We start from the raw sequence: 27,993 nt of genomic DNA, 5'->3' as shown, positions 1-27,993 counted from the left end.
CTGCTCTGGGCCGGCACGCCTATTTAATGCCATCTTTGCCAGCAGGCATTGGGGCAGGGGCCAGTTCCGGCTGCCCCAGATTGGAGACCTCGGGTTACAGGAGCAAGTTCTTCACAAGCCAGCTACGGGTACTGGGGTCCCTGGGGTGATCCCTTCTTGGGCCCGTCAGCAGCCGCCCCCTCAGAGTGGGGAGCCCACTTCTGCCTTCTGCACCCGCTCACTCCTGTGGGTGCCATCGCAGTATGGGGGCTTCTGGGTGGCCTTGCAGGTACAGAGCGCCACCACACGGGTCTCCTTGGCCTTGAACTTGAGTGGGGATAAGCCAGTGCGTTTGAAGAAGTGGGAGCCATCACAGAAGGGCTGGTGAGGGAAAGAAAGAAAGTTAGAGACCCAACCCCACCTGCCGAGGCGGGGCAGGGCTGGGAGGAGCAGCACACAGGGGTCAGGGCCCAGACTCCTAAGTGATGCTGCCTGGGTTCACTACCACACCTTTCTCATCTGTAATGTGACAGTAAAAAGAGTAGCGTCATCCCAAGAAAATAAAACACATAATGGTTATGCACTTTGCCAGTAGAAAGTGTTCAGTAAGAGTCTCTACAGGAGTAGTTTCTGGGGTCCCCAGAGGACCAGGACACAAGAACAGAATTTTCAAGGCGAAACGGGCCCTTAGGTATCAGCAATGTTTACGCTGATAGGTGTTTTTTTTTTTTTTTTTTTTAATGGCTCTGAGTCTCCATTGGTTCATGAAATTCATTTCCTTCTCCATATTCTTGGGGTAAAAACTTCTCTGGGTGGGCTTTAAGACTGGGGTATCAATTTTGTTTGGCTCCAGGAAATAACTGGGAAGGGGGGAAGGGGACGTCCCACAGCAAACTGGCTGCCTGGTGTGAGCATCTATGCCCTTCCATCCTGGAAGGTGTTCCTGGGTAATGGAAACAGGCCCAGAGAGGTGGTTAGCTAGTTAGTTAGTGGCAGAGCTGGACCCAAGGCCTCTTGGCCTTGGAGTCAGGGTGGGATAGGAGAGTGGATGAGAGACGCGTGCAGATAAAAATCAGCAACCTGTCCCAGAGGGCAAGAGGCAGAGAGGCACAGAGGGCCCTCCTGTGCTAGGCCTCAGCAGTGGGCTGCACAGCGCCACCCTTGTGAGGACCTGCTCAAAGTCCACAGCAAATCAGTGGCAAAGCGGGACTCGGGGCCCTGGGCTGCTGACACCACACCATGCCGCTCGGAGGAACACAGTTCAGAGCCAGCTCTAGAAAGAAAGGGACCCCGGAGGCTAAGAATATGGAGCAGGTTCCTGCTGGATGAAAGGCTCCTGGGTCAGAAGAGAGAAGGAGTTGGGAGCAGGCAGCCAGGCTGACAAGACAGCAAGAAGCCAGGAAAGTCACAGAAACTGAGAAAGGGAGGGTTTTCAGGAGCAGATGCCAGGAAGGGGCACACGGGGCCAGAGAGGCTGTGCAAAGTCTTCCCAATGTTGGGGTCCGAGGCCTGGGAACCTTTGACCCAGATGCTTCCTAGGAGGAGGGAGGAGAGAGGGGAGAGAGAGGCGGGCGAGCTGCTCAGGGCAGAGCCCAGAGCCTCTGAGAAGGAGGGAGCACCAGGAGAGGAGGACAGAACACCAGCTCCACCCGACTGGCCCCAGGACTGGGTTTCTGTCTCTCTGGCTGCATCTTGAAGCGGGGGATGCAGAGAACGTGAGCTCAGGGCTGTGGGTGGCGCTGGCCTGAGAGTATCCCTCCCCCCAAGTCTCCCTTGTTGTCCCTCAGGTATGTGTGGGAAAAAGAGGAACATCTCGGGTGGGAGTTCCTGGGCAACAGGTAGCGTCCCCAACCACAGGTGTCATATATCAACGGGAAGGGGGACACAGGTCTCTCACCTGCTTCTTGCTGTGGCCACACACACACCACCTGTAGGTTTTCCCAGCCACCAGCTCCACCCTGATGGGTGTTTTTAGGGCCACCACGGACTTGGCTGGGGTTTGGGGGAACCATCGGGCCTGTGGCAGAGAAGATGAGGGAGTGAGGGTCAGCTCACGCCCTGGAAGCACTTTCTTGCCTGTGGCCTTGTCCAATTTCCCAAGAGCCTTGGCTGGTGACAGGCTTCCTCTGCAGGAGGCTGATCTGATGCCACCCTGCAAGGACACTCCCCCCCAGGACACCATAAGGCCCCTGAGCTCCAGATAGAGAAGAGATTTCAAGGCCATGCAAGCACATAGGTTTCGGGGTCCAGGCCTTCCTTTCAAACCCTGGCTCTCACCTGGGTGCAAGGGAGGGGAGACCCAGGATCCTGCCAGCCTAGGCGGGACTAACTGCACCTAGGGCTGGGTTTATCAGGCACCGCTGTTCTCAGGGCAGAAGCCTGCTCCCTGCCCTGTGCCCTCTGGTCACTCTATCTCCCCTGAGCCATCGGGAAGGTAGCTATAGACAAGGCAGTCGCAGGCTGAAATCTACAACGCAGGGCTGACCCATTCTGGTTCCCTCCTCTGGTCTCTACCTTTGGGGTCTCTGGACCTGGGGGACTAGGGCAGAGAGAAGTGGAAACGGGGCATTGGGGGGTAGTACTTACCAGCCAGGAGGTGATGTCCCGTCTCTGGTTCAGCTTCTGCAAGGCAAGCAGGCATCGCAAGACGGTGGTTTGGAAACAGAAAAATAAAGTCAATGGAAAGCGGAAGACTTCCAGAGGGAAGTCATCTGGGAGGGAAGAGACGACAGGGCTTAGTAAGCGCGTGGGAGAAATACGAGGGTAAGAATAAGGGGTCCCAAGAGAGGAACGGGAGTTGCTGGGGGAGGTGCTGGCACCCAGCGGGCGCTCAGGGAGGGCTGCAAAGGACCAGGCGACGTAGGGGCTTGAGGGACGCTCAGCCGAGAGGCGGGCGGGGCGGGCTCGGGAGGGGAGTGGGGGGGCCGGCCGGCGGGGCCGCGGCTGCTCACCAGGGCCGCCGGCCTCAGGAGCGCCCCCGCGCCGCCCATGCCAGCCCCGCTGCCGCCACCGCGCCGGCTCCGCCTCGCGCCCCGGTCACCTTCCCGCTTCCCCGCCTCCCGCCGGCCCGGCCCCGCCTCGGCCCGGAAGACGCTGCGGGGTTCGCGCGGTGCGGGCCGCGGGCCTGCGCAAGCCGACCAGCCCCAGCCGCCGGAAGTCGGGCCGAGGAGCCGACCCCGCAGCCGCCTAGGGGGCCCCGGGGTGTGGAGGGCTCTCCGGCGCCCCCTTTGGTTCCCGCGTGTCTGCGAATGACCCGCGCGGAGCATCGCCGCTCATTTCCTTGCCTGCGCCTCCCGGGCCCCCCACTTGCGAGCGGGGACCCTGACCGGAACCGTTTTCTCTTGCGGAGCCTTAGGGCAGTGCTTCTAGAAGCGCGGTGCGGACACATCTCGTCGCCTAGGGAGCTTGTTTTTTTATCGGATTCGCGCCTGGCCCAGGCCTACACATTACATTCTTATGGGTGGGGCACAGGTATCTGCGTTTTCAATATGCAGGGTATTTCGGGTATGTTGTGCATTTTGATCTGTGAACTACTATTCCAAGTGCTTAAAGAAATGTTCATTGACCATCCCCCCACCCCCGATCCCTTCCCAAGGCTCCCACGGATGGCACTCCCCCTCCCTTTCCCTTCAGTAAAGCCAGACAAAGCAGGGTCTCTTTGGATGTTTTTTTTTTTTTTTTTGTAAAACATTCTTTTATTAAAAGAACAAGTGCTGTTTACGAACTGCCCTTCGTACAAATAACATCCGTTATACAAAGATACAAGATCCGGGTTATGCACAATTCCAGGCTTGGAGGTGGCAGGGGAGGGGCATTGCCTTTTGGGTTGAGGATATAAAGGAGGCTTTAGAAAGAATGAAAAAGGAGCCCCTGGGTTTACAAACTGTAGCTTCCCCTCCCTGCTCCCCTAGGAAGGGTCTGCTACATTGAGACAGGCTGGGGCGGAAAGGGGGGGGGGGGACAGGCGGGGAGCCAGGGTTTGGGTCTCCAGTCCCACCACCTAAGTCCCAAGTTGGGCTGAAGGACGTGACCAAAGGGCAATGAAGGCACCCCCTCAGTCCCCAACTTTTCAGTAGATCAAGTCAAAGTGGTTGGGAGCCAGACACACTTTTAATCTGGTTTGATGTGACCGGAGGGAGCCAGGGTACTATGCCCCACTTTCCTGCAAACTCCCAATTGAAGTGACCTTAATCCCTCCAGGCACCTCTCCCCAGGAAATAAACTGGGATAAAGGAGAACTGGAAGCAAGCTGCCTACCCTTAACTCTGGCCCACCACACACCAAGGAAGATGCTGGAAGCTGGCAGGGGGAGCCTGTGCCTTTGAAAACTTGTCTGCATTTCCAGTTTGGGAAAGGGCCGTGTGGAGAAGGTGACCCTTTCTCAGAGCTGGCTCCTTCTCTTTCCCAGGCCCCGGCTCCCTTCCCAGGAGTACTTCCCTAGAACTCAGGACGGGAGTGGGCAGGGGTGCTCTCATCGCCTCAAGGGAAGGGCGCCTGGAGGCAGCAATAGACCTAGGAGTCTGAGGGGAAAAACTCATCAACAAATCGGAAAAACTTAGAGAAGAAAAGGCAACCTTTAAAGTGTCATTGTCTCTGGAGAGGATCCATCAGCTCTGAGCTAAGACAGTGCTTCACAGATACCCCCCAGCCCGGCACAGCCCTGCACTCACACCACGCGTCACACACACAGGGACAGACGGACAGCCACAAGGAGGCAGTGCAGTGGGACAGGAGAGCCGAGGACCGGGAGGCCAAGGTCCTGAGGGCTGGTCCTGGCTCTGCCCCTGAGCACCTGCCCCTCCTAGGCTTGGAGCTATCACCTGTGAAGCAAGGAGCTGGCTCAAAAGACACCTAAAGACAGGTCCCTTCCAGCTCTGACATTCGCGCACTAGTTGTGACCTCAAGGCGAGACAGCGGCTCTGCATGCACACTGCAATCACACCTCTGCGCTGAGGGGGATGACATACTAAAGCGCCACTCTGCATTTTCAAACTCCACTTCCGCCCTGCAAACCACATCCTTCCCCTCCCCTAGACAGAGCCATATATAAATCTGCATCCCTTTCTACTCCCCATCCAAATTCATCCTAGAGAAAGGGACTGAGGCTGGGAGCAGGGGTGTGTGTGTGTGTGGGGGGGTGTCTCGGTAGCCATACCCCTTGCACTGGGACCCCACTCCGTCCTGAAGCGCTCCAGACCTTTCCTATTATAAAGCTCCCTCGAAAGAGGAAATGCACCACCGCTCTCATGTCCCCCTGCCCCAAACTGAGGCACAGCACCTATCCATACCCAGCCTGGGTCCCTTCTTCAAATCTAACCTGCCTGCCTGCCACTGCACCCCAGCCTGGGGAAAGTCAGAAAACAGAGACTCTTGGAGATGAGAACCCCAGACTCTCGGGTGCTGGAGGGAAGGGGAGGTCTTGGTTCCAGTGCACTAAGTCATTTGGACCTCTCACTCTCTGCCACAGCGGCCTTGGGGTGGATTGACTTCCCTCACTGTCCAGAACAGAAGCTGACTTTGGCTGTAAGTGGGCCGGCCTTGGGCAAGGGTGTGGGTGTGAATGAGCAACTCTTCTAAGAATCTCTGAAGGTTATTTTTCTTTTCACTGGTTTGGGGGCAGGGAGTTAAGACAGCTTAATAGATGAAGATGAATAAAATGCTGAATTCTATCATTTCTTTCTAACTGATATTTAGCGTTAATAAAAAGTGAGTATTTCTGAGGTCATCACAACTGCCGCCCCCCTCCCCCCCAAGCCCTTGCAAGTGCCTAAGAAATTGCCTCTGAAGGATTCCCACCCACCCTCTCCATTATCAGCTCCCTAACATCTTACAAAGTCTTATCAACAGGAATATTAATATTATTTTCAGTATCAGAAAAAAACCAGTTGAGCAGCACAGGCAAAAATATATCTGCACTACGTTTCTGTCATTGCCAAAAATATACACATCTTCTTTTCTTTATTTAAAAAACAAAACAAAACCAACAACAACAAAAACCCAAACAGAAACACACACACACACAAATCCACACATGCAAAGAGACTGACTAGACGTGGTCATCAGGGAAGCTGGCCACGCTCCTCCTGGCTCCGACCCCAGTGCACCCGACACAGACACAGGCTTCAACCTCGCCCCTCTCCTGGCTGTCCCACCGGCCCTCAACCTTGGCCACCAGAGGCTCTGGGCAGGTGGGGACTCTTTAAGGTGAGAATTGCCCACTACACCCCGGGGAAATAGCTGGTGGGTGAAGGGACAGTTGTAGGTCAGCGTAAGCTTAAGTCTCCCCTGGTGGGTGGGGGTGGAGTGCGGGAAGGCAGGCTGGCTAATCCTGGGAGGAAGGTTTCACTAAAAGAAGTGGCACTTAACCCCCCTTGCCTCGTCCCCCAATCCCTGGGGCTCCCCTTTGCCAGGGAAGCAGGACCAAGTATCAGTGGGGCAAGGGGAGCGCTGAGGGGGCACTGAGACCATGTGGAGTCTGGGGGAGGAAAGGCAGGATATTACCCTGATTCAAAGCCCCCAGCCCCCAGTTACTCTCCAATATTGGAGTACGGTTCTGGTTTTTGTTAACCATTCGGGCCCCAGAGAGGGACCAAAGTTGGTGAGGTGAGAGGGTGCAAACAAGACCTGGGAGCGCCCCTCTGATACTGCCTCATCAGAGCACTGCTCCTATCCCTGCCCTCGGCTGCCCGGGCTCCAGGGGTAGACAGACAGACAGACGGACAGACACACGCACACGCATACACGCTCTCTGAGTCAGGCAGCTCCATCTCCCCACCCTCGGCACTCCTAAATCCAATAGTGCAAACAAGGGGCAGGGGATCAAGGGGGCTGGGCCACCCACCCCCTGCCTTCCCCCAGCCCATCACTGGGGCCCACCCCCCAGAGGTAGGGAGGCTTGGGCCAAATTTGATGCCATCCTACCCCTTCTTCGGCCCCCTAGTCTGTGGGCTTTTACAAGCTCAGCTTGTGACCCTTGTCGGGGGCAGGGGAAGGGGCCCAGCGAGAAACAGTCCCAGGAAGCCCTCTTGCCATCTGCCCAAGTTGGGAAGAAACTGCAGGTCAAGTAGGGCCACCCCTTCTTCCATAAAAGACTTCCGCACAGGGGCAGGCCCAGGGCCTAGCCCCCCACTTATCCCACTCAAGTGCTAATCCATTTTACGTGGCGGGTTCAACCAACCCCCCACTTATGCCATGGCCCACTTTGCTCTCTGGGGAACCTCAAAACATTCGCTGAGAGTGGGGGCTCCTAGGCGGGCTTGGAGCCTGTCCTCCTTCTGAGCCCCTCACAAAGGGGCCAGTGCAGAGGGCGAGGGGGGCCGGATGGAAGGGGCTCCCCTCTCGGTCTCAGTCCTCGGCACCAGGAACACCCCACACTCCCCAGGCCTCAGCACATGCTCTGGGCCGGGGCTCTCCAGTGTCTGGGTACAGGTGCCCGCTCCAGGCTGGGACCCCTCAAACCAGGATCTGCGCCTCCACTTGGGGGGTCAGCAGGAGCCTGGGTGGATTTAGCCTTTTTCCTGGTTGGCTGAGGCTCCTTTGTCAGCAGTCTGGAAAAACAGGAAGGAAGACTGGGGCTTTGGGAGGTGTCTGGTCCTAACACCCAGTTGAGAATAGCTTCCTGGGTCAAGAAAGCTGATGTTGGGTGCAGTCAGGGTCTGGGCTTTGGCGGCGGCACACCAGGGTCACCTTGTGTGTGTGTGTGTTTGGGGGAGTTGCCCTGCATAGGGCAACCCAGCTAAGCAGGCATGTGCCAGCCGAGGGCAGCACACGGGCTCTGGCCCTTTGCCCTCAGAAGAAGACGGGAGCGCCTTTCTTGAGATGGCCCACCCAGAGCACCATCTTCTTCTAAATGGTCCAATCAGAGAGGAAACAGCCTTTCCTAATGGGTCTCCCCAGAGGAACGCCGTTTTCTAATTGGTCCTTTCGCTATTAGCCCATGTGCAAAGTGTATCTTTCTTGGATCTGCAGGAGGGCACCCATGTGCTGGAAGAGGCCCTGGGGTCTAGGGCAGGGCACTCTGCTGCCCTAGGGGTCGCTTCCTCCCTCCTTCTGATGATGCATCTGATGATGGACCTTCTAATGCTCCCTCGCTGCCCATCCAGGAGAAGGGAGACAGGACGGTCCCTCTGCCCCACTCCCGGCCCCTCCCCCAAGCCGGACCCCTTACTCACCCCTCCTTTGGGGCCACTGCCACTGCCATCCGCCCCCGACAGGCTGAGGAAGGGGTTGGTCTGGGCAGTGAGGACTGGAGGTCCGCCTGCTGCTGCTACTGCTGCAGCCGCAGCTGCTGCGGCCATGAGACTTGTGTTGTTGCCGAGCGAGGGAGCCACCAGGGCTCCGGCGGGCAGCAGAGGTGGGGCAGATGCTGTGGGCAGCAGGCCAGGAGTGCCCGCGGACAGCAGCGGGGTGGAGCTCCCGGCCAGCAGGCTGGCCATGGGCAACTGGGAGCCCCCGGCCATCTGCAGCCGCTGCAGCTCCCGCTTCTGCTGGATCTGCTGGATCATCTGGTAGACAACAGTCTGGTGTTCCTGCAAGGGGGCCAGATTGCTTACTGGCCAGTGGTCCCCAGGATCATCTTGCCCTCATTGGCCTGGGCACCATCCTATCACACTAGGACCATGAGGCAAAAGACCTGGGAGACAGTCAAGGTTCCGTCTCTAACTCCCTCCTCTGGGCCTCAGTCTCCCCATCCAGACAAGAAAGTGGTTGCACACCGACAGCGTTTGTCAGCCGGGCCACTACCGGCCAAGTGCAGGGGGTTTAACATCCCTGGCCCCACCCCCCCCTCACTAAATCAATTCCTCAGTTGCTATGACAACCACAAATGTCCCCAGGGATGGTATGACCCCAAGTTGAGAAACACTGAATGAGGTCAATAGTTTTCAACTCCCCTCTTTTTCATTTGTTTTTTCCCTTAAGAGTCATTTATTTTTGCTTTGAATAGGCAAAGCATTTTCAGTGTTCCAAAACCCAAAGTGATTTATTAAGGCTTATCTTCAGAAATCTTGCTTTTACCCCTGCTGCCATCTGGCCTCTGTAGATAACCAATTGAATTGGTTTCTTATGTATCTTTCTCATGTTTCTTTATATGAAAATGAATATTTTTCTATTTTTTCAACTCTCTCCTTTTTAATAGGAGGAATTCCTTTCCTCCAAAGGAATTCTTAGCAGAACTCAACACACAAGAAAGACCTAGGAGGGACTGCTCTGGTTGAAGCGGTGTCTGTCACCTGCTCGGCCACCTCTCTACGCAGACCCTGAGGTTCCCCACTGAAGAGCCTTGGGGCTGGAATTGGAAACGCTCAGTAACTGAGGACTCACCACCCTCCAGATCCTCTCGCTAGGATGTGATCTGGGGCCACTACAGCATCCCTTCCCCAGTGCCCAGGGGCCCCCCGAGAGGAACCCTTATGCCCTCTGACCCCACATGACCCTTAGGGGCAATCTCCACCCAGCCTGGGGCTGCCCTCCCTGGACTGGCCCAGACCGCTCTGAGAGGGCCCTTCCAGCAGAGCTGGGGGAGGGGAGGCGGCCCAGGCAGGGAGGGGCATTACCGGGGTCAGCTGTGGGGACGCCAGGAGCTGCTGGAGCTGCTGGAGCTGCTGCTCTTGCTGCTGCAGGAGGTGTCGCTGCTGCTCGGTGAGGCTGAGGCAGGGGGACAAATCACAGACCATGGGAAGGGACAGCGGAACCCTCCTCGCCTGCTCCCCTAACTTCCCAGACTCCCTCAGACCCAGGTGGGGAGAGGCAGGGATGTGCGATGTTAGAGGACTAGAGCTAAACGGACTGAGCTCAGAGAGGACAGTGGGAGGGAGGCACGTCAGAGGGAAGAACTTTCCCAGAAGGAGAACCTAGGCTAGCTAGGGTACAAGGCATAAACAGACAACTTTGTCCCTGGAGAGCTACCATCCGGAGGGCACTCACATCTAACATCCAAGGAGAACCTGGGGTGACTAGATTCTAGACCCTGTAAGATCAGAGGACAGCTTTCCTTCTGAGGAACTGTGGGTGTTCGGGGGGATTCCCTCCCAGAGCCAGCCTCCCCCTTCCCTTCCCCAGACTGAGCTCTCCCTCACCTGTTGAGACAACCTGGCAGCTGCAGCGCGGGGGCCCCGCCAGCCTGGCTCAAGCCCGCGGGGTTGGGGGCGGCAGCCCCATTCAACCCCCCCAGGAGCCCATTGAGGGGCAGGGCCCCACTGCCCGCCAGCCCCCCCAGCAGCCCCTCAGCCATGGGCATAGCCCCCAGCCCCGCTGCCCCGGGTGCCCGGCCTAGCCCATTCTGTGGCTGGGGCGGGAGCGGGGCAGGGCCCCCAGGCAGGGCCAGGGGCAGAGTAGCAGGGCTCTGCTGGAGCAGGGGCAGCGGTGGGGGCGTGCTGTGGAAGGACAGCGACGAGCTGCTGCGGCTTGGGCAGCCTGAGTGTGGGTCCTGGGGAGGGAGGGGGAAGGGAGGGGTCAGAGGGGCAGGGGGCCAGCATGACCTTTCTGGCCCCCGGCCCGGCACCCATCAGCATTCTCACAGAGCACAGCCACACCCCCCTTCCCCCAGGCAGAGCCACCCAGGAAGAAGCAAGGCCCGGGATTAAGGCTAAGAATCCAAACAGTCTTCACAAGTCACTTCCTGGGGGCCCAGCACCCCTCATGATGCTTGTTTAACACTGAACAGTGATGACGGTAGTGACCACCTGGTGAACCAGACCCAGGGTTCAGTGCCTGACCTGTACTAACTCGTTACTGCCTTTTTATGGGTGAAACCACTGGTTCTTAGGCGACAGGCTAAACAACTCTGCAGGCAGCTGGAGTGAAAGATTCAGGCTCAAATCCCATGTCCACAATTTAATGGCTTGAGTGGCTTCTCTGTTTTAGTTTCCTCACTCATAACATGGGGGTAAGAGGAGAACCTATTCCATACAATTATTGTGAAAACGAAACACACAAACCCTTTAAAAGTCTCAGCACAGGACATGACAAAGGGCAAGTACGCAAGTAATGTCAGTTACTATTACGATTATTGTTGCCCAAGTCACACATTTAGAAAGTAGCAGGGAGAACAAGAACCCACTTTGTTTGATTTCCAGAACAACCACAATATAACAATAGCAACTGCTCCCCCAACCGCCAGCAATTACACGGGGATTATTTTGTGTGTAGCTACAACAAACTATAATAAACTCTTCACAAACGCTTCTCAAAGAGGCCTTCCCTAACCACCTTATATTCAGAGAAGAAGTCCACCCTCCATTCTTTCTCATAGCCCTCAAATTATTTCCATCTTAGCACTTTTCCTGATTTGTAATTATTGATTTTCTTGGATTGAGCCTGTCTCCAGGAGCAAGGCTGTCCGATTTGCTCACTCATTGCTTAGCCAATGCCCGGAGCTAAGTAGGCACCTCATAATTATTACTTATTTAATGAAGGAATGAATGGGTCAGTCAACCAATTACTCAGCCAATCACTCCATTGTCCAGCCTCCAATAGCCGCAAGGTAGAGATGCAACTAGAAGGCCCTTGCACCTCCCCACTCCTGCCCTTCCCTGGTGCCCCTCCCCGTGGCGCCCACCTCGGAAGACGTGGACAGCGAGTTGTCCAGGCCCAGACTGTTCTTCCCCGGAGGGCTCTTGCTGGTGCTCAAGGAATCGCTGCTGCCGGCTGAGGGAGGGGGATCACGGAAGGAGGTGAGGGGCTGGAGTCAGGGCCAGTTCCGACCGCACAGCAGAGGCCCCCATCCCCGGGCTGGGTGGGATTCCCCTTACCTTGGGGAGGCAGGCCATAGGGCCCAGGGACAGGGCCGTTGGTGGCAGGCAGGGCGGCAGGCAGGGCGGCGAAGGGCACAGAGAGTTGCACGTTGAGAATCTGCAGTCGCTCTTTCTTGGCCGTAAGGCTCAGGATCTGCTCCTGAAGCCTCTGGTTTTCCTTCTGCAGTGCATGCAGCGCCTTCAGCATCTCCACGACTGCAGACAAAATGCGAGAGAGCCTGAGCCCCGCGGGCCTGGAAAGGCTGGGGGCGGGGCCAGGTGACCGGGGGCAGGGCCTGGAGGGGAGGGGCCTGACGGAGGAAATCGGACTGAGACCTAGCAGAGAAGGCGCCGGCTAGCGAGGGACTCAGGTGAGTCCTGGGGAGCCGGAGGTGTGAGGACCATGGGTGGGGCCTGAGGCTTGGGGTGGAGGCCAAGTGCTTGGGAGGGAAGGGGCGGGCGGAAGTTGGGGCTTAGAAAAATAAGGGCCAGGAGGTCCCGAGGGCCAAAAGCCCTGCGAAAAGGGGGCGGGCCCAGGAGCAGGACCCAGCGAGGGTTAAAGGCAAGGCCCTCGGTTGGTCAGAGTTAAGGCAGGGGCGGGGCCGCAGGCGGAACCTTAAAGACATTTGGGGACCAGGGAAAGGTGACCGAGTCTGGGGGTGTCCTAGGACAGGTCACCCAGCCCGACGTCACCCCTTCTCACTGTTGACTCCGGCCTCGCCATCGCCCTGCTTCTCCAGCAGCTGCTCCATGTTAGTCGTTCCGGGGGCCGCTGGGTCCAACTGGCCGCCCCCGCAGGGTGCTGTCTGGTCGAAGAGTGCTGGGAGACTGCTGATGGGGGACCTGGGGTCAGAAGGGAAAACCGAGCTCAGGCTTACCTCACTCCCCCACTCCAGTCTCCCTGCCCTCCTCCTCCCGCCTTAGGGGTTTCAGTCATCCCCTCTGGATCCCACCCTCTCCCCCGCGCCCGCCTCTCCGCCCTCTCCTCCTTGACAGTCCCTCCGCCCTGCTCCCAGCCCCTCCCCCAAGCCGGCACTCTCTCCCTCACATGGAAGACAGACTCTCCTGGGGGGAGGTCCCCCGACATCGGAAGCTGCAGTCCTCCAGGTCTGGCTCTTGGAAGGAGAAGGGGGGCAGGGATCAGCGAGGAAGAGGTGCCGTCGGCCTCACAGTCCCCGCCTGGGAAGTGGGTGCGGGATCTGGGAACTTACCGCAGACCCCTTTCCCCAGGATCTCCCAACCCCAGATAGCCAGTTCTAGTTCTTAAGGCGCTGGGAGCCCTGGCTTGGAAACCCAGCGCCGTGGGAGGCAAAGCCATGAGATCTCCTCCCTTCCTCCTTCTCTAGGCAGAAAGGCTCCTGCAGCTTGGCTACTTTCAGATCTACCTCCCAACTTTTTTCCTGGAAAACTTACAACTTCAGAGTCATAGAAACTTGGGGCCTACACAGTCCTGAGTTGAACTTGGATATGATACTTACTTGCTGTGTGACCGTGGGCTTGAAACTAACCTCTCTGAAGTGATTGTTACGAGGATTAAAATAAGGTAGTAAATGTGAAGTGTTAATCTGAACGGTTTAGCTGCCATGCAGCAAGGCCTTAATTACTGTAGCTATTATAATCAGTTTTGTATGACTTTTATATTAATAAACTAAAAAATTAGACGTCAAAACCCTCTGTTGGGCCACTGAATTACACTTTGAGTTTTGGAAAAATAGTCACCTACTCTGTAGGGTTCTTAATTCTGGAATCAGATTCGGCCCCCTTAAGGCTTACCTGAACTGGTAAGCCCCGCCCTCCAGCCGGCCAGGTGGTACCTCTGCACCAATCAGCTCTCTGGGGCTGGGTTGACTCTCCAGGGAGAGGGAGGGGCACTTGTGATCCGCCCCCTTAACTCCTAAATACCCAGAGAGCCTGTTGTCCAGCTGGTGGGATCTCAGTAAACTCTGATCCCAAGAACTCACTAAGAGGCCAGCAGGGAGCTAGGCTACAGCGGTAGGAGAACTAGGCTTGGAGCCAGGGTACCAGAATTTCAGCTGCTGCTCTGCCTTTCCCTACCCCAACTGCCTTGAGCAAGTCATTCATCTCTCTGCCTTTTTGTTTTGTGAGATGGAGCAGTATTTATTCTGCCCTGTCCTGTCCCGCCTCCTCACGGGGGTTTTAATGTGAAAGTGTAGGTTTGTTGTGTGTGGAATGTTTTTTTGCAGGGTGGGCAATGGCCAGAGGGTGGGGGCAGCCAGAAAGCCCTCCCATCCTTTCTGGGGTGACAAGCAGGTGACAGGTGCCCCTCAGGCCTTTGGGAAGAAAGGGGAATGGGGTCAGAGACTCACATACCTGTGTGGCTGCTCTCGGCTTGGGTGAGGAGGGGGTTAACGGCACCCATGGGGGTTCCAAAGATGTGGGTAGAAGGGAGACTAAAGGTGGAGCCAGCCAGAGAAAACACCTGAGGGAAAGGAGGTAGAGTCCAGCCTGGTGGTTATTCTTGGATCTAGAGCACAACTGTGTGCACCGGGGTGGAGGGGACCAGGTGTGCTGGGGAGGAGAGAGGACCAGAGAGAGGGAGAAGTTCTGGTGGTGATGAAGCCCAATCTCTCAAATTCCCATGGAAAGCTGGGGTCCTCAGCAGGCTGTCCCCCACCTGCCCAGGGATGGCGGAGCCCAGGAGTAAGGCCTCACCTGAGTGGTGGAGATAGAAGCAGAGGAGGAAGGGAGGGTGCTGGTGAACGGGGAGCGGCTGAGGCGGGGCAAGGCCGAGGTCCCTGGGGGCCCCAGAAGGCTGGAGGAGAGGGGGGTGCTGCAGACAGCCCGCAGCATTCCACCACCGTGGGAGATGGGGTCCTTATTACTGGTGTAGATGCCTACAGGCACAAGACAGACACAGAGGGAAGCTTAGAGTCACCACTCCCCCACACCCCACCTTAGTCAGGTGGCTGGAGCAGCCTCTCCCCAAGGAGAACACTCCCCTGGATGTGGCCACACACCAGTCTCACCCTCTTGCTGCAAAGATGTCACTTCTTGCTTGGGTGACATCTGCTTGCCATGCCTGCTTATTCCACTGCCCTGCTAAAGCCTGGAGAATTCCCAGTTTTTCTAATTCCCCAACCCAAACTTGGTTAAGTCCTGTTGGCAAGCTCTCCCGCTACAACCATGCAGAAAATGGGTATGGGGGAGTGTCTCAGAGGTGACTGTCATCTGCATCCTTTGTCTTTTGGAGCAGTTTCTATCACATTTCCTTCTAACTGCATGTTTGTGCCTCTGTCCCCTCACTAGACTGGCTGGGCCCTGAGATACCCTCCATCCCCAAGGGTCACTAACCTGCCCCCAGCAGGGGGGACTCCAGGCTCAGGCTGGGCAGGCTCCCGGAAGGCCCAAAGGTACGGGAGGCCAGACCACCCAGGCCAGAGCTGACAAGGGAACCTCCGGAGAAGGGTGAGGCAGCAGTGGCGGTAAAGCCAGCCAGCTGGGCACCGGGCAGGGAGGGAAGGGCCGGGCCCCCAGTGCCCTCCTTGTTGCGGCTGCCCTTGGGACGGCCTGGCCCGTGTCGGCTCCTCTTGCTGGCTTTGTGCTTCTTCTCCTTCAGGCCTGTCTCAGGGGTCTCCTCAGCGGGCACGGGGGCAGCGCTCAGTGTGGGCATCCGCTTGTGGGTGCCTGCTGAGGCCCCGGACCCCGAGACGTGGGGTGACTTATAGTCCCCCGGGGATGGGGCCCGGGCCCGGCCCGAGCTGGAGGTGGTGGTGGAGAAGCGCATGATGGGCCCAAAGCCAGAGAAGACCACCTTCTGCTCAAAGAGGTCAGCCTTGGGGGGCTCGGGGGCTGAGGGAGAGGGAGGAGCCGAAGGGGGGTGTGCTGTGGGCTTGGAGTACTTGTCCTCCTCTGGCTGCTCCAACTTGGGGAATGCAGAGAAGTCGGGGGAGCTCTGCAGGGACGAAACTGCAGAGAGGGAAACAGAATTACAGCTGGACCCCAGATCCCCTGCCTCCCTCCCGCTCCCAGTGTGCACTAGTAGAGAGAGCTCTGGTCAGGGGATGGGGAAGCTGAGTTTCCTGTCCCAGCTCTGCCACTGTCTCTGTGTCCTGGGACTAGTGTCCCCGCCCTCCAGCTTTCCCACCTGTGATAAAGTAGGAGGAGAATAACTCCCACCCTAGTGACCTCACTCCATGACTACAGAGATTACAGGAGATTAGAGGTGGTGCTTTAAAAATGGTACCTGACAGCATAAGTGCAGGGGATAATGAACATGGTTATGGGGGTTGGAGAGGTGAGCCCTGAGGGAGACCAGAGGGGAGTTCCACCTGGAGAGGAGAGGGCTGAGGGGAGGGTGTGGAGAGGAGTCACTTGGTGGAGATTCCCCCCACCCCAACCAATTTAGGAAGCAAATGAGACGCAAACCAACATAAAAAGGCCCTTAGTAGAAAAGCTCAGGGCCAAAGACTGTCCCGCTCCCAGCCTCCTCCGGGATGCCCACACTCACCTGCAGGCTGGAAGGGGCCCCCAGAGGAGGAGGAAGAGGAGGAGGAAGAAGAGGAGGAGGCGGAGGTAAAGCTGCTCACACCTTTCCCACTGCTCAGCTTCTTCCCCTTGTGACTCAGGCCATGGCTGGAAGACTTTTTCCCCTTTGAGTCCCTGCTGCTTTCAGAAGTCTCCTGAGTGCTGGCCTCGTGGTGGGAGGAGGAGGGAGCTGAGGAGGAGACCTGAGGGGAGGAGGAGAGGAAGGCTCGAGGCCAGCTCCCAGGGTCTGGGCTCACCCTGACTTGGGAGTGGAGCAGGAGGACACAGGACCTAGGGCTCTACTGGGAGAGCCCAGAGTCAGCTTCAGGAAGGATTTTCGGGCAAGGGGATAGTGGCAGGAGCTCCTAGACCAGGGAGATGGGGAGGCAGCTCTGTAACTTCTGGGTGTGAAGAGTTGGGAGCTCTGAATCCAAGAAACTGTCTGTCCTTCACCTCGGGCAGGCGAGAGATGAAAACAGTCCCAGAGCCTGTACTGATGCACGTATCTTCTTAGTCACTCATTTAAGAAATACTTAGGCCTAAGAGGGCTGGACTTGTGCTGGGAAGTGGTGTACGCAGGGAAGAGGAACTCCACAGAGAATGGGCTGCCCTGGCCCCACTCCTGGGCCCTCCAGTCACCACCACTCCCTCCATGCTCACCCCCAGATGCAGCCACCTGGCTGACAGCCCACTCCCTGGCCACTCCATGCCCTTCCTAGACAACCTGAGCTTCCATGCCCAGCCCTCTGCCCGGAAAGCCTAGCCTTCCTCTTCCTGGGAAACATCTTCTCCTTCAAAATCCAGCTCGGGAGCCCCCTCTTCCGTGAAGTCACCCTATAGCTACCTGGGGTGGAACAAATCTTTCTGTCCTCTTACTTCCAGGGTATCGTGTACCCACCCACATCAGCCATCGGGTGCCACATTGTACCGCAAGATACAGTCCCCCATGTCTGAGGGCGGCAGCAGTGGCTGGAAGAGCGGGGTCTCTGGGGTCTGTGAGCCTGGTGGGTTCTGCCGTTTACCACCGTGTTATGTTGTGTGGTCTCTCAACCTCACCGAGCTTCAGTGTCCTTATGGGGCTAATTATGCCTATTTGGAGAATTACGAGGACCACAATGCCAGATACATAGTATGGGGTCGATAATGATGATGATTCTGATGGCATGGCTGCTAGTGATACACTGCAGAGACAGTGTCCTGTGGTGGTTAAGAGAACAGGCCTTCAAGCCCAACTGCCCGGGTTCAAATCTTGACTCCACCACTCCCTAGCTGTGTGCTTTTAAGCAAATTACTTAACTTCTCTGTGCCTCAGTTTCTTCATTTATTAAATGGGGTTAATAAAATACCTACTTCATTGGATTATTTTGAGGATTAAATGAGCAAATCCCCCAGGCATCCCCTCCATCCCCCTGTTCCAGAAGGGAGCCTGGCATGTGGTGAGTGAGTTAGGGCTTTGTATTACTACCAGGGGTGGCTTTTCCTCCTGGTGGAGACCAGGTATTCAGTAAATGAACAAATGCCAGAGGGAGGATGGATGGGAGAATGAGAGCCACCCTGTGCTGCCCCTTCCTGGGCGGAGCCCTGGTCTCTTGTCTTTTTCTTTGTTCTTTTCAACAGCTGGAGTTCTGAAGGGAGCCAGATGTGGTTATGAGAGCAAGGGAGGAGAGGGCCCAGGGGGAGGGGTGGCTGAAATGCTGGGGTGGGTGGAGGGGGATGGGCAGAATGCTCCAACACATCCAAAGGGATGCCCGGCCACTGGGGTAACTCCTAGATCTCTGGCCCTCTCTTTCCCCCTGCCTGCAAACCCCAGGGAAAGACCAGAGGGCGCAGACGTCAAGCTTTTCCAGGTGAGCCCTGGGCAGCAGGGAGGGGAGAGGGTTACTGGGACAGTTGCCACAGCAACATCACCCTGGAAACCTGATACCTGAGCCTCCTGCTAAGATGCCCAGAGCTCTGCCAACCTCCTGAGGCCAGTGGAGGTGAATGGGGCAATAATGGTGACAGGAGGAGGCAGTGTCTCCAGGCCCCTGTTCTCCTTCCATGGGGAGGATGGGCTGGAAGGAGGGGCAGGGAGGGCTGCTCTGGCTTGGATTAGCCATTCCCTGGCCTCGGGTAGGGCCTGCTGGTTGCTAATCCAGATGGTGCCAGTTTCTGGAGTCAGGCCTGACATGCCATGCCCCTACCGGGAAGGTGGGATCAGTGGGGGTTTCAGGGTGTGGTCCACAGGCCTGCCCCGCAAGCCACCAAGGGCCGCACTTTCAGTCCCTCCAGCCCGCATGGAGCGGGCTTTCGGTTAGGCAACAGCCTCTGGGCAGCCTCCTGATGTGGAGGAGGGATAAAGTGAAGGGGTCCTCTCTGCCTCTCTCTGGGGAAATGGGCCCCAGAAAATCAGAGAAACACCATGAGTACTGTACCTGCAGACAGGAGCCCAGTGCTGAGGCCCTCTGTCTGGACAGAGGCAGATGTGAACATCTGGCAGCCAGCAGGCAGGGTGGTGCCCCCCACCCCACCCCTACTCTCCTGGCTGGTCAGTGACTGGTGGGGCTGAGGAGCAGAGGCCCCTGCTGGGCTAGAACAGGAGTAGAGGGGGCGGAGCAGGGGGTGGGGAGCAGAGGCCCCTGCTGGGCTAGAACAGGAGTAGAGGGGGCGGAGCAGGGGGTGGGGAGCAGAGGCCCCTGCTGGGCTAGAACAGGAGTAGAGGGGGCGGAGCAGGGGGTGGGGAGCAGAGGCATATTAACCTGAAGCTGCGGAGGTTCCCGGGGTACTCACCCCGACCCCTCACCCCGTGCCTCCCTCCCGCTGCTGTGGCCATCCCTCCTGGGTGTAGGCAGCAGTACCTTGTCAGCAGTGGGGACCACAGGTGGGGTGAGGATGCTGGGGGGTGACTCAGGCCGCTTCTTGTGCTTCTGTTTAAGGCGTTCTTTGTCCTTTCGACTCTGGGGAGGAAGAAGGGACCGGAACTGATGTTGCGGAACAGTCTGGGTCAGGATAAACACAGCACATGCATGTGGGGAGTGGGGTCCTTTCAAGGACGAGGCTTTGTGGGCACCATCTCCCCCTCTGGAGGGACTGGGGGACTTTGGCGGGACAGGAGTGGCCCAGGCAGGTTCCTCTGAGAGCCGACAGCCCTTCCCCCTCCCCCTCACTGCCTGCTAAAAATAGCCTGTCCCATTATCATGCCAGTGACACAGAGCACCACTCACGTGAGCACACACCCGGGACACGGAGCTGCGCGGAGGGACGGGAGCCGGGCACGCTGTGACGTGTGGCGGGGACGCAGGCGTGTGCACTTACAAACTGGACCGACACATGGCTAGACTGTGGCGTGTGTGCAGATGTTGGGGACACTGTCGTGTCCTGGGGAGGACACGGAGGGACCACACAGCTACAAAGAGCCCCAGGGAAGCCAAGCCTTCACCTCACCCTCCGTGACCCTCACATGTCACTTCCTCAGTCCCCTCTCTGCCCTCAGTGGCCTCAGAGGAAGGAAGGGGGTAGGCCCTATGGCCTTCCGGATACCTGTGGTGGCTTCTTGAAAGAAACAGTTGTTTGTGAGTGGGCAGGAGGGTTAGAGGGAGAAGACTTTTACCTTCTTCTGGCCCCTCTCGTGGTGGGAAGGGTGCTTCTCCTGCTGCGTGGATGGCGAGGCCGACCTGCTCCTCCGGCCAGCGATGAAGCCGCTACCGCCTCCCCCTGTGCCTCCCCCTCCTCCGCTGCCTGCCCCGCTCGTGTGCCGGGATGTCTTCTGGGGAGAGAACCGAGAGGAACTGCCACGCCCTCCTCTCACTAGCCTAGGGAAAGGTTCCTGAAGATCAGGGACCCCCGCCCCCGCCCTGCCTGTCACTAAGAGGACCCTGTGTCCTTAATGATACTCTGCTCAACGGAAGTGCGTTCCCTAGACTGGAATCCTAGTTTCCCCACTGGCTTGTCCAGTGCACAAGATTCAGCAGCAACTGAGGCCCAGAAGAGGTGGGGCGTCTCGGCCCAGCAAGGCACGGATGGAGGTAGGCCTCTCACTCTCCGCCCACCTCTTTTCATGGTGCCCTCTTGGCCCCTCTCAGGCCCTGGGCCACGGCCCACCACCACCTCCTTCCCTGGGGTGGAGGACATGCGGGACAGCCCTCATGGGAGCCCCTGCTCCCCTGTACTCCATACCCCATCCTCTCCTCCAGACACTTTGCTCCAGCCATCACCCCTTCTCCTTTGTTCCTGGCCCTCCACCAAACACAGTGGTTCCTTTTGTCCCAAAGGACCTGCTGCCCTTAAGAAGCGGTGGGGAGTAAACGTCCATAAGAAAAACCGAAACAACCCTTGTGCTGCCATTCCTCCCAGCCAGGGCCTTGGACTCCCCACTGCCTGGGCTGATGGCTTCACCTGTCCTAGACTTATAGCTGTTCCCTCTAAGGTCACCCACTACCTCCAACTGTCAAATCCAAGGACTAATTTCAGGCCTCGTCTGACCCCATCCCTCCCCAGCGGTGGGCACTGCTTCTACTCTGCTGAGCTCTAAACTCCCCCACCTCATGGTTCTCTTCACACCTGAGCCCCCTACCTGATGGGCACCCGGGGATTCCAGCCCCAGCCTTATACACCTGGGGCTGCCACTACCACCCTGCCCGGGGGCCTCACAGCCACCAAATCTGAACATCCCCACTTGGCACCTCCTATGAACCAAACCGAGCTCCCTACCTTGTTGATATCAAACCCTGCACCTAGATGACCCTATGACTTATGATCCAAAGTAGGACACTTCTGAAAATGAAAGGAGGAGCTATTAATAATTATACCAGGGCAAAAGGCACAAACTGGGACTCTCCGGGGCAGACCAGGACATATGCTAGCCCTATAGAAGCCTACTGCACCACCTGTTCACAGCACCCTCAGGTGCTCAAGCCCCATCCACCCAGCACTGAGAACCTGGATCCTATGTGCCACCCTCAACTCCTCCTTCTCAGCTACCCCGACATGTAGGCAAGTCTATCTAGAAATGGTTCTAGAATCCAGCTTCATCCCTCCATGCCCCCCTTCTCACAGCTGTCTCCCAGCCGCCGCCCTGGCCCTTCAGATCTGGCTTCACAGTGGCTGCCAGGGTAATCTTCCTGAAACACAAATCTGATCATGTTACCCTCTTGCTTTCAAGCAGCGTTACAAGCCTGTGGCCTGGGGGTAAGGTCCAAGCTGCCTTCCCAGTCAGGCCACAGCATACCTCTCCAGGACACCCCACAGCTTCTGGAAACGCACGTCTCTCCACAAACATGGATTAGCACCCCTTCTCCCACCTCTCCTTGGGCCCGTAAACCTGGGGCAGAAGCAAGTCCAGCTCTGGCCCTGCTTGAGCTTTTTCGCCTCATCTCCTGCCTTGTCCCTACCACACACCCTGTTCTGCTGCTTATGAATGCTCTTTCTCATCTCGGGACTTTATCCATGCCAGTCCCTCTGCCTGGGATTCCTTTCTCTCTGTCTTTGCTTAGCAGGCTCCTGAGAAGCTTCAGACTGTCTGTTCTGAATCCCACACACCAGCTGTGAGGTAAATAACATAATCTTAGTGGGTCTTAGCTTACTCATCCATAAAAACGGGGAAATGCAGTACACCTAGTTCTTAGGGTTTGGGGGAAGATCACACAAAAAATCACACGTAAAGAGATTAGTACAGAGGCTGGGACACAGCAAGCCCCACAAATGTTGGCTCAGCTTAAATGCTGCCTCTTCCTTGAAGCCTCCCAGCCTCTGACAGGCAGGGCCTGAGCTCCGTCCTCTGGATGGACTGCCTGGTTGAGCTCTGATTCATACCCCTCAGCCGTGCTTCAATTATTCCTCATCCAGTGGTGAGCTCCTCAAGGGCAGGGACATAGTGCCTTCCACGTCTGTCCTCCCAGCACCGGGCACTGGCCTGGCCTGGAGCCCATACCCTCTAAACCACGGCTGACTGACCCACTCATGCCCAGATGAAACTCACCATTTTGCTGAAGTGGTATTTGCAATAGCCACAGTACTTGACGTTGTCGACCTCCAGCACTTCCTCCTCACACAGCAGGCCTGCCATTTGGGCACTAAGCAAGAGAGGTCAGCCTGAGAAGGGTGTGGCCACAAACCAGATCAGCCACCTCCCTTGCACCCTCCTAGATCCCTGCTGGGGTGAAGCCAAGATCACCCAAGGAAAGCACTGCCATCATCTCCAAAGAGACAGCAGCTAGGATGAACCTATTTGGCAGCCATCCATGGCAAACCTCGGAGCGGGTTGGTACAGCTGGCTAGAGAGCCCTGCGGGGTGGGTGCAGGGCAGGCGGGGCTCTCACCAGGTGACATGGAAAGCTTGTCGACATCCGTGGCGGTTACAGGTCATGCAAGCTCCTGAGGCTGCCTTGCTCTCCCGGCCCTGCTCCTCACAGATGTAACATGTCTGCAGGATACAGTACAATCGTGCCCTCCTCCCTTCCCCCTGAGGGATCCTTTGGTCTCCCCCCTCAATTCCATCCTCTCCACATGATCCTAGGTCAGGGCTGTCCAACAGCACTTTCGGTGATGATGGAACTGTTCTGTACTGCACTGTCCGATACAGCAGTCACAAAGCACACAGGCTACTGAGCACTGGAAATGTGGCTAGTGTGACTGAGGAACTGAATTTTAAGTTCTATTTAATTTTAATTAATTTACATAACCACATGTGGCCAGTGGCTACTATACTGGACAGTGCAGTCCTTGGATGGTGAGCCCTATAAGGCCAGGGACTGTGTCTGCCTTCCTCACCGGTGAGCTCAACCCCACCTCTGGGCCTTTGCACATGCTATTCCTTCTGCCTGGTACCTGGAACTCTCCCCCCTCATCAAGGATGGCTCCTTCTCATCCCCCAGGTCTCAACCAAAATGTCTCTTTCCTTGACTACTTTATCTAAAGTAAGGCCCGCCCCCGCCTCCCGCAGGGTATCCTTTATTTCAGTACCTTGTTTGTTTTCTTTACAGCACTTAACACAAGTTGCATTTACTTTATTTGCCTGTTTATTGATACCTATAGTCTTCCCACACAGAAGTGTGAGTTCCGTGGGGCAGGGAGCACACCTGTCTTGATCAATCTAAACACTGTGTGTCTAGCATCTTGCCCCAGTTTTGGCACATAGTAGGCACTCGGTAAAATGTGCTCAGTGAATGAATAAGTGAACTGCTCGCTAAGGTCTACCTTCAGGCGGTACTTGTACAAGGGAGCCTACTATTTCACTTGAGTTCCAGAGCACGAGCCTGAATCTATCAGTGGAAGGTGCCTACCCACCTCCTGAGTTCCCCGAAAGTGTAGGTTGGACAGAATCAAATTACACTGGATGAGGAAAGGGCTGGAGGGACCCAAGAAGGGTTGGCTAGGGAAGGGACTGGTATGGGGCACGGTAGGGGCCGCTGACCTTGTTGAAGCGATCATGAGGCACGTACTGCAGCACGATGGGCTCCATGGTGAGCACGTTGGCAAACTGCACCTCAGGGATGTAGAGGGCACACACCACGTGGGCCCAGCCTGGGGCAGTGTGGGGCTGGCCTCAGCTGTGATGGCGAGCCCAAGACCCCCACCTCTCACAACCCCATACTGCAGATGGTCCCCTCCTCCGTGGCCTTCCCATCAGACTCCACTGCCAGCCAGGGAAGGGAAGGGAAACCAGCCTCCTCATTCCACCCCCACCCACAGACCACTCCTGCCTTCCCAGACCCTGCTCAGGGGGCCTTGCTGACCTCAATAGGTGAGCCCTGGGGCTCAGCACCCCTCTCACCTCCATTGTCAGTCCTCTTCAATGCCCCATCTTTGTGTGGGCACAGCTCACACCTCTGCCAATAAAAGGGGGCACAGGGGTTTGGGGGGTGGGCTTTCCCAAAGGGGGTGGGGGATCTGCTGAGCTGGGCCCTCCCTGAACACATTCAGAGGGCCCCAGGATGTAATGATAAGATGTCTAAGGAGGAACTGGTGGGGGTACAGAGAAAACAGGACTGACCACGAGTGATAATTGTTGAAGACGGGTGAGCCACATCAACATGAGGCTCATTATAGCATTCCCTCTACTTTTGTACAGGTTGGAAACCTTCCATAATAAAAGGCTCAAACAAACAAGCAAACAAAAATAAAAGGCCCGGCGCCTGAGGTGACGCAGAGTGAGGGATAAGCTGAGGGAGAGATGGGGTTGGTGACAGGTGTGCAGGAAACAGGAAATCCTGTGTGACAGTCCCACCCCAGCCTCAGCCTCAGAGTCCCATAGCTCGGTGGGGAGGGGGGGGATCCTCAGGTGTATAGGAGGGGAGAGAGGAGTCTCAAACTCACCACCCTGGCTGCTCGCTCCTGAGATTCACATTTCCTGCAGAACCAGGGTCCTGTTGGCACCTGGACGATGCCATAGCAAGCTGGGGATGAGGGAGGAGAATCACCAAGCAAATCTGTCACCAGTGGCTGTTCCCAGAATAACTGGGGGAAGGGGGTGACTCTAAAGAACTAGGCCAGGGGGCTGTTCCCAGCCTGGGGGGCACTCACTAGACAGCAGGACCACAAGGAATGCCCAACAGCACGCAGCCAGCTTTCAACCACATAACCAAGTCCTCCAAGCGGAGGTGGGACGTCTGAGTCCTTGACCTTAAACTTCTAGAAGATCCTCCCCTCATGCCCTTTCTGTACCCAGCTTTCTGTTTCCCAGCTCCTGCCAGGACCAGTCCTCATCATCAGGAAGAGAAAATCAGAGGAACAACATTTACGATAGACAAACGCGTTTTGTTGTTATTGGGGGGGGGGCATTTCTTAAAGGGCCAGTAATGGAAGAGGCGGGGGAGTCGGGGGTCTAGGGAGCTCATCTTCTGCCACTAACTATAATAGGTACAGCTCAAAAGTCAAGGCCGAGGGCAGGTGCAGTGCAGGTAACCAATAGGAGAGTGGCGGGAAGACCCGACAGCGACAGGATTAAGGGCTGTCCCAGGAAGGGCGTGGGGGGGGGGGCAGCTGGCTGTGCCAGACAGGCGGGAGATGCCAGTCTGCGCCCTCGGCAAGATTCCTCAAGGAGTTAACTCCCGAACCATGTGCTGCTGGGGGAAACTCCAAACCTCCCTCTTCTCGATTCCCGGCCCCCTGCGCAACCTCTCTCCTATCCGCAACTCTTCCCCGGAGGATTTTAGGAGTCCCCTCTCCCCTGGGACCGTTCTCCTCCCTTCCCAATTCCGCTCCTCCCAGTATCCGGAAGCAGGAGGGGAGGATGACCCCCCCCCCTTGACCTCTCCCTCCGAGAGCCGGGACCAAAATAACCGGGCGGGAGGGGACACCTCGCAGGTAAACATTCTCCAAGCAGCCCCGACACTGGCGGTGTGGGGCGCGGAGAGTGCACTCATTGGCCCCTAGACTGTCCCCAAACTCCCTCAACTTGGGGTGGGGGGCGCGGGACTGGAACAATAGGCAAGAAAACAATGCCTGACCCGGTCCTCCAGGACCCGGCGGGGGCAGCCCCCCGACTCCTCCCTTCTCTTCAGGTGGGGTGGGGGAGGGGCGCCCGAGCCCCGGGAGGTCTCCAGAGGGCGCGGCCGGGGGCTCCCTGCCCACGCCGCCCCCTGGGTCCCTCCGCCCCCCCGCGGGCCACCCCCGTACCTTGGTGGACAGCCACGCTACACGCGTGCCCATCACAGTAGACCAGCGGATTCTCGGCCCAGCCCCTCTCGTCCGAACATACGCAGCAGCCTCCTACCATCTCCTTCATACTCCCATGAGCTCCCTCCGGGGCTGGGGCGGGGGGCCGGCCGGCGGGGGTCGGGGGTCAGGGGGGGAGGGAGGGAGCGGGGGGCCGCGCGCCTCCTCGCTCCCTCCTCCTCCTCCTCCGCCGCCGCCGCTTCTTTTCTTTGCCTCCTCCTTCTTCCTCCTCGGCGTCCTCCTCCTCCTCCTCCTCGCTCGCTCTGTCTGGCCGCCCCCCCCGCCGTGCTCTCGCCCTCATGCCCCGACGGGCCCCCCCCCAACAATGAGACCCGCGCGCCGGGCTCGCCCCCTCCGCGCCGCACGCCCAGCTACCAGGGCCGCCCGGCCGCCGCGCAGCCCGGGCCCGGCGGGGGAGGTGCCGAGTGGCACATCGCGGGCGCCCGCCCGCCCCGCGCCGCCCGCTCACGCGCCGCCTCCCCGGCCCCCCTGCCCGGCCGCGGCAGCCATGGCCGCGCGCCTCCGCTTGCTCGCTCCCGGCCCGCCCGCCGCCCGCCGCCGGGTAAAGTCTTAGGTTCAGGGAACAAAGCCTGGCTTGGTAGGGAGCTTTTCGCTCGCTTGCTCGCTCTGCGCTCATTCTCCCTCTTCCTTTTTCTTTCTATGGCTCTCGGTTGGCGCTCCTGAGCCCTCCATCTGCCTGCCCTTTGGTCTCGGCCCCGGGTCTCCGATTCGCCAGCCCCTTCCGCCCAGGTCTTCGTCTCTGCGACTGTTCTTCAACCCCAAGGAAACTTGGAGGTGGAGATCAGGGGAAGGGGCGCTAGAAGCAGCGGGAGCGACGTGGGCTGCTCACCCCTCGGTGTGAGGGGGTCTTTTTGAGTGGCCGCTCGCGGGCTCTTCCCTTGGAGGTCTGTCTGGAGGGTAGACACTCTTACACGCAGACATTTGTTCATTCAACAAATATTTATTGAATGCTTACTATGTGCAGTCGTTGAGATAGAGCAGTGAACAAACGGGTGTTCCTGCCCTCGGGGAGCTTCCGGTCCAGCTCACAGGCACACACGCACGCACAGGGACTCAGACCCCTCAGAAGCACGCCGAGGCACCCACAGACACACAGACTCACTCAGCTTCATCCAGCCACACTACCGTACCCTCCCAGAGGGGCACACCCCAGGTCCAGCCATTCAGGCGCGCTTAGAGACCCACGCGAGTTAGAGAGCCACTACTGCGGAAGTGCTCACGAACAACACATTTACACTTGAGCTCGATACATGTACACAAACACAAAACATAGACTCACACACAGCACCCCAAAGTATTAAAGTTCCTGAAATTGCGTCTGGGGAAGAAGTGAGGGAGCGTCGTCAACCCGAAGGCTTCATCCCCAAGGCCGGTGTGGGCAAGGGGGACGAAACCTGACCCCCCTACTTCCTAAAGGGGGGTGGACACCCGCAGGGACCATAGGTCACACTCCCGCAGAGTAAGATGCGGTGGCGGAGGGGAGAAGCAGCCCTGGGGGCTTCAGCGACACTTCAAAGGCGTCGGGGCCGGGAACGCTTCCTGCGGGGGAGGGGCTGACCGAGAGGAGGGGGGAAAACCGGCCGGAGGACTGAGGCGTGGAAGAGGCTACCCCCCCTTCGGCGCAGGCCCCCCTGGCCGACTCTTCCGCCGGGTCCGCCTCCTTTTCACCAGCACCTGTTCAACCGGAACATCAAGGGGCCGGGGCCCGCCACCACCCCTCCCTTCGCGTCTATTTAGTACCTTTCATCCGGGAAGGGGGGTGAATTCCCGCCCAGGAGGGGGGAGTAGGGCGGGGGAGAACTTGTCCTTGACCTGGTCTGTGGCATCAGGGATTTACTCCCTTAATCCCGACGAGACTGGAGTTTGGGGAGGTCGGGGAAGCTAAGTTCTAGGCTGCAGTCCCCAACTCCCCTTGCTCCTGTAGGGACACAAGAATCCGGAGGGCCGCCAGGTCGTAGAGGCTCTGTATAAACTGGCTGGGCCGGGGGTAGGGGAGGCCTGTCTCTGCCGCTTCCGTGCCTGGGGGAGGGGGCCGAGAAGCAGGGTATTGTTGGGGGCCGGTCCGAGGGCCGGGATCCCCGTAAGGACTGCCACGCGCCGGCATCTTGGTCTGCTTTGTGAACTTCGCTCATACGAAAAGTTA

At 57.8% G+C, this 27,993-nt stretch overlaps 1 protein-coding gene across 7 annotated transcripts; it reads right to left on the bottom strand.

The window, feature by feature from the left end:
• Window positions 1–4: 4 nt before the first annotated feature.
• On the bottom strand, window positions 5–26,288 carry LOC309649820 (protein AF-17). Of its 7 annotated transcripts, none has more exons than XM_082440256.1 (22): window positions 25,791–26,285; window positions 24,489–24,568; window positions 23,947–24,001; window positions 23,587–23,696; window positions 22,493–22,596; window positions 22,153–22,246; window positions 19,786–19,941; window positions 19,034–19,132; window positions 16,261–16,399; window positions 15,024–15,638; window positions 14,385–14,566; window positions 14,043–14,151; window positions 12,760–12,826; window positions 12,415–12,554; window positions 11,730–11,927; window positions 11,537–11,625; window positions 10,056–10,405; window positions 9,534–9,624; window positions 8,151–8,507; window positions 2,566–2,601; window positions 1,877–1,996; window positions 5–360 (listed from the first exon to the last, which is right to left on the bottom strand). In XM_082440256.1, exons 1-22 carry the CDS (start codon window positions 25,897–25,899, stop codon window positions 181–183), a joined length of 3,480 nt encoding a protein of 1,159 aa, XP_082296382.1. In that variant the 5' UTR covers window positions 25,900–26,285; the 3' UTR covers window positions 5–180. The 7 variants fall into 7 exon arrangements, with proteins under 7 accessions (XP_082296382.1, XP_082296380.1, XP_082296381.1 ...); XM_082440254.1 differs by having other exon boundaries at window positions 16,180–16,399; window positions 25,791–26,284; XM_082440255.1 differs by having other exon boundaries at window positions 16,180–16,399; window positions 19,786–19,938; window positions 25,791–26,284.
• Window positions 26,289–27,993: the final 1,705 nt, after the last annotated feature.

Source organism: Balaenoptera physalus, assembly GCF_965194825.1.
Source record: "Balaenoptera physalus genome assembly, chromosome: 20".
Lineage (NCBI taxonomy): Eukaryota > Metazoa > Chordata > Mammalia > Artiodactyla > Balaenopteridae > Balaenoptera > Balaenoptera physalus.
This window is presented reverse-complemented; position numbering and strand designations above follow the sequence as displayed.

Excerpts from the sequence above, each read along its gene's own strand:
- LOC309649820 (XM_082440254.1), bottom strand. The coding sequence starts at position 25,899 with ATGAAGGAGATGGTAGGAGGCTGCTGCGTATGTTCGGACGAGAGGGGC. Across the intron at positions 14,152-14,384 it reads CTTCTATCTCCACCACTCAG|GTGTTTTCTCTGGCTGGCTC; the intron begins GTGAGGCCTTAC and ends CCTTTCCCTCAG. Across the intron at positions 2,602-8,150 it reads GCAGTGGCCCCAAAGGAGGG|AAGCTGAACCAGAGACGGGA; the intron begins GTGAGTAAGGGG and ends CTTGCCTTGCAG.